General features: G+C 38.7%; 1 protein-coding gene across 1 annotated transcript in view; it reads right to left on the bottom strand.

Moving 5' to 3' along the window:
• LOC106938083 (niban-like protein 1) overlaps positions 1–5,539 on the bottom strand; it is a 52,102-nt gene extending 46,563 nt beyond the window's left edge. Inside the window, exon 1 of the mRNA XM_015019913.1 lies at positions 5,238–5,539. Within this exon, the coding sequence (XP_014875399.1) occupies positions 5,238–5,517 (280 nt within the window). The 5' untranslated portion in view covers positions 5,518–5,539. The remainder of the gene's footprint in view (positions 1–5,237) is intronic.
• Between the last annotated feature and the right edge of the window lie 514 nt (positions 5,540–6,053).

Raw genomic sequence — 6,053 nt, 5'->3', positions numbered from 1 at the left:
AGTTGACATTATTCAAAATGTCTTTGTTATGACAACTTGACATTAACCAAGAAATCATTACTGATATAAATTTGTTATAAAGGTATTACTGATTGCACTTTAAAAATTAGGTAACTTTATGTTATTAAAGGTAAAGTTTAAACAGTAATGATTTCCTGGTTAATGTCAAGTTGTCATAACAAAGACATTTTGAATAATGTCAACTTTGTATTAAAAGTATCATAATTTACCGAATGATGCTTTATGACAACAGTCATAAATATTCATGAAGACTTATTGATGTTCATGACAGGTGTTATGTCATGTTTATGACAGTGTCATGACAGTCTTATTCACCCCCCTTCAAATAAAGTGTTACCGAAATAACTTGTGGTCTTTTACCAAGCAAAAGAGAAAACTGCTCAAATCTGATGCTACTCCCTTTTTGTTTCTTATTTTTTCTTCAGAGGTTTTTGGCTCGTTTTCTTTGGTGGTTCTTGGCGCAGCGCCACCTCAGGCAAGGGGGTAAACAGATTTTTCACTTAGGTTTGATTGTTTGACAGTGCACCAGCTGAAAATGTTCTCAAAAATTTTTCAATTTTGGTCCATAATCAAACCAAGTCTACCACACTATGAGGTGAGAAAACACTGTTATTTTCTCAGACAGTCATCATAATTCTCAACTTCTCCTTCCATCTGCTGCTCACATTCACTGCAGATCACAAAACCATCTGCAAACATTAGAATCCCGAGGACTTCTGCTTAACCTCATTTATTAACTTGCAAATAAGAAAGGGCCCATAGCACCAGAAAGGAGACGAGCATGTAGAACTCAAACCTAAATAGAAATGAATAAACTATTCTATAAATCTGTATAAGTATAAATCATAAATGGTTGTATTAGAACATAAAACAAATTCTAAAAAAAAAAAAAGACCTATTTAGGCCTGTAGGCTGTGTTACTCTTATTTACACACATTACTTTTATTAAGAGTAACCGCAACAACCAGGAAATCCAAACATAAATTTAAGCAACAATGCATGATACAGATTGAATTAAAACTGTAGTTTATTATTATTATTATTAATTGAATGAAATTAGCAGCTCTTTTTGATGTGAAGTTCATATGAAAAGATTCTGGGAGCCAGCAGACCTCCATGGTACAATCTGTTCTTCCCAAAATACAGAAGACTGATAACATAATAAAACCCTTATATTTGCTTTGTTTGAGTGTACATTGAGGCCTCTGACTTTAACACATGCTTGCTCATCATGCCCGTTACCAAACGGAAATGAGAGGTTAGTCACATGATCTGGGTCATGTCCAACCTAACACACACCCTCTCTTCCCCTCTCCCACTGAAGCTGACCTCGCCCTGCTGCATACAAGGGAAGTTGAGTACAACTGCTGATTGCTCAAACAGGCAAATCTCCTCCAGGACTCCCACGTCTGTTCTTATCAGTAAGAACAGTGTTCCCTGCAGTGAGATGACAGACAAGCATGGCTCATCCATCTGCAGAGTAGGAAGACACTTTGTCAAATATGCAAGGAAGTTACTTTAGTTTTTAAGCAAATTATTCAACCAACAGATTTTTAAATCTGAAACCAGTGCACCACACCCTATTACCAACATCAGCAAATAGACCAAACTAGATTCCTGTGGCAAAGCTTTGCCTACTGTAATTACATTTACTGCTTGCAATAATCAATGAGTATAATTTATTATTTCTGATCAAAATTTCCATGCGCCAGAGAGAAAAGTAATTTTAAAAAGTTTATGATTAAGGCAAAACATTCATTCTGTGTTCTGAAAGGTCTAAATACAGACCATTTATTTGAACAATGCAAGTTATGTCATAACATGTACAACTATAAGATAGGTGTTGACATGATAAATGAAAATATTTCTTTACTGAGAAATTTGTGCAAAGCTTTGCATTTGCCTATAACATGTACTTGATACATTGTGGGAACTATTTTCCTGACACATATTACGTCGTGGGGGACCCATTTCTCATTGTGGGGACCAAATCTGGTTTTTTGGGTCAGGGGTTAGATTTAGGACTATGGCGTGAATTGAATTTGGTTAGAGTTAGGGTTAGGTATGTAATGGGAAGGGTTAGGATAAGGGTAAGGTTTAGGTTGTAGAAATGAATGGAAGTCAATGAAAAGTCCCCACAAAGATAGCCATGTAAACATAAGTGTGCGTGTCTGTGTGCGTGTCTGCGTGTGCTTAATGATAAATCCAGGCTGGCACTCGGCTCATCTCAGCTGCAGAGACTATGTGGCACAGGCTGTGCAACTCAAGGCCAGGAAGTTTCCATCCAATCCTGTACACACACATGCTCACACAAACTTTTTCATGCATTCCTCAGATTCCACATCTGATAAATTTTTGTGGGTCTCACTCCAAACAGGCCACTAAAGGCAGACATGATATTTGGCTTGTAACATGGAATCTGCAGTCCACATCTCTGAGAGAAATGGACTGCTCTAACAGATCCAGCTCATTTAGAGCTTAAATAGGCCTTAAATAGGTGCAGTGCAGAGAAGAGGAAGTCACTGTAGCAAACAAAAGTAATACTTAAAAGCGTCAGCAAGTCACCAGGCCACAGTTACAAACCCTGGACGTCTGAGTAGAAAGGATAACATTTCTGCTGGTTTTAGTCTCCTACTGCAGATGGGTTACTGTTGTTCTGATCACTTCATTTCTTGAAAATTACTGCTCACAAGGAAAACTTTGCTCAGTTAGAAATGAAAGGCCTTGTCGCATATCCCATCTGTTTATAGTTGCCCTTTTCTGTTGCATAAAAACAGGTTATCAATTAGTTGTAATATATTTTAGAAAATTTAACTAAAACAGTATCGCTATGAGGTACAGGCATCATTTCAACAGCTCCCAGCAGTGGGAGGGGTGTGCCCATTGTCCATTCAGGTTTCACAATTGATGTGTCCATCCATCCATTTTTTGTACACCCTTGACCCCTTAGTGGGGTCGGGAGGGTTGCTGGTGCCTATCTCCAGCTAACGTTCCAGGTGAGAGGCGGGGTCACCCTGGACAGGTCACCAGTCTGTCCAAAACAACTGATGTGTTGGATGTTTAATTCCACACGACTGAGTCATAATATCCTACGAATCAATTTGTTTAATTATATGTGGATAATTGATCCAATGTTTGTTAATTTTCTGGGAAAGATATGTTATCAGGGTGGGAAGAAGATAAACTGTTTAGGTTCTGGGGAGTTTTGGACAGCAGTTTACTGGGAAACTTTGGATGCAGCCATATCATGGTGGTGGAGTTTTTTTAACCAAACCAGTTGCAGTGCTAATCTGGTACAATTGAATGCTTGTCAATCATCCATTTTCCTGTTTTCACATGTCATAAGCTATGGCACTCTGCTTACAGCACACTGTAATTTTCAATAAGCTTCATCAAGCTGGCACATTGTGTGTGTCACAATCACACGTTAGTGCAGTCACTAACTGATAAAATCAGATCCAGTTGCTAAAACTTCAACAGAATTCCCCCGTCCAGGAAGCAATCGTTTCTCAAGCTGAGGGTCCAGACCTTCTGTACGAAGCAAAGCATAGAACAAGGAGCTGGTTCTTACCAAGCTAATCTGGAAGCAGGGCCTCATATAAACCAAATAAAATATTTACAGAATATTTAAGGGTTATTTATCAGTCCAGTTAAAGTAAAAGAGGGAAAAACTGAGATTCACATGAGCAGCACAACTTGGTCTTATTTTACATGGTTTATTTTAGGGATGGTTATTACACCATGTGGAGCTGCAGTTAAATTCCCCACTTTACACTAAATACAATTATACAAAATTGTAGCAGTGAGATGGCTGACCGGTTGTGAAAAACCAATCTCCTCAGACGCCTTGGGTGAATCTGTCTTCCAAATTTTCCAAACTTTTGTTCAGACGAGCTGAACAAACAGATCTGCTCCATTTAGGTTCCATATTTTCTACTGCAGGGGGCTTGGTACCAGTCAGTGTTGGGCATAATGTCAATAATGTCATAGCTGATTGTATATGTCCACTTCCATATACTGTTCTGGAAGCTTATCTTCAAAAATCTACTGCTGACTTCACCAGGACACATTCCAGCAGGCCACATGAGGAACTGAGATGCTGGTATCTTCATGGTTCATTTTAGTTTCAATGTAAATCAAGGAAAATGTTCAGGCACCCATGGATCAATTATACATACAGCAGCATCCGTCTTTGCCAGAGAGAAAACAATGAAACCAGGATTTAAGCGGTGACAGGCTTTGGCCTTGAGAGCACAATTCCTTTTCCCTGACTACAGCCTTTTCTGTGAAGTTAACCTTGGTTAATAAGCTGTGGTAAACTCAACAGTGAGGGCGGGCCTGGCTCTTCCATAACACAAAAGGCCACTTTCATCTATCTGCATGTCTGTGACTCAAACACTGAAACTTTAGCTGATCTGGAAACTCAACAGAATATTACTGACTTTTAGTTGATCAGTTTTTCCAAATGAAATCCACAGAAACCTGAAAATTAGGATTCAAACCCTTTAAAGGGAAACTTTTTCTCAGTTATACATAAGATTTTAGTGCTCTGCCCTTGATCACTAGAACTAAGATGTATTGATAAGCAACTTGAAATGTTGTCAGAAACTAGGACATAATGCATCTTAAAGACCAAAATGATGAACCAATAGAGAGAATAGATCCAGGTATGTCGACCCAGTCTGTCCCCTATCTTTTACAATATGACTAATGCTACAGACAATGACCAAAAAAATATTTTGGAATAATAGAACACACACAAAACTAAGCATGAGAGGCAGCAAAAAGAGAATGAAACGTAACCAGTTTGTAACTTAAGGGGTGGGGTGGGGCCAGGGGGCTTAACCATCTAAAAAAAGGTCAGAAAAAGAGAAATGAACACAATATCTGTTGTGTTTATTTCAAAGTTCAATGGGATGAAGAGATGTGAAGAAATGTTTCATGTAGTTTTTAAAAGGAATATGAGCAGGGGTACACTGTAGGTCTTCAAACTGGTCTGTCTCCACCTCCCGGTTTGTTCCACACTTCAGCGGTTTCGCTGGTATAGCGACCCAGCACTTTAGTGGGACTCTTCAAAAGAATCCAACAGACTGCCCCTCTCTGATAAATACTCCACTAACATTTCTGTCTAACAACGGAACTTTCTGTGAACCGCTGAGGCGTAAAAGCGCACATGGATCAAAATGCACCGCGAAATCTGGTAACACGCTCCTCACCTGAGATAATCTCCCGTTTGGCTTCATCCAGGTGACTGGAAACAACGTCCCCCATGGCAGAAGAGAGTCCAAGTCTCGATCGGACTCCACAGTAGGTCTTCAAGAATACTTTGGAACAAACACGCCTCTTCTCCACCGTAAACCCCGCAGCTGACAGCAGCGTCCCTGTAACTGGCTCCAAGGCTCTGTGTGGCACGGCGAAGAGAAGGGAAAATGACTTCCAGACTGATTTCCAAACCTCCAGAGGAGTTTTTTCTTCTTGAAGAGACACACCCTCCATTAAAAGTAGGAGGGAAACTCCCACCCTCCTGTCTGCCTTGGTGCGTTCAAATCACGTAGGGAAACAACCCTTCTCATCAGTGTTTGAAGAGTTACCGTCAGCATACTGTCTGCATTGGTCAAATTTGGAAAGAAACATAATAACAAAAGAAATAATAACCACATCGGTAAAATGTACTGAAAAAGATGCTCATCAGCAAACTCACATTTTTTTAACATTAAGATTTTGTTCAAATAAATTTACAGCTGCATTATTTATTTTACTTAATGAATGTTTGAATTAAACACACTTATGTTTACCAATAATTTATAATCATCAATCATAGTTAACAATTGTTTATTTTGATTCTAGCAAAAAAGCGAATTTGCGTTTTTCAGGAAATGTGAATGTGACGTAAGACCAATAAAAAGGTATACAGTACAGCAGGGCTAGGCAAAGTTAACCGGCTGATAAATTTGTTTAAATTGAATTATTTTTTTTAGTAATGATTTCTATGTGATGATATGAACAAAAACACAAAATTTCATTATAAAGTT

The sequence above is a fragment of the Poecilia latipinna genome, unplaced genomic scaffold, assembly GCF_001443285.1.
Source record: "Poecilia latipinna isolate Pla-1442-1.1 unplaced genomic scaffold, P_latipinna-1.0 Scaffold2504, whole genome shotgun sequence".
Taxonomy (NCBI): Eukaryota; Metazoa; Chordata; class Actinopteri; order Cyprinodontiformes; family Poeciliidae; genus Poecilia; species Poecilia latipinna.
Note: the sequence above shows the minus strand (reverse complement) of the source record. Positions and strands in the feature narration are given on the sequence as shown.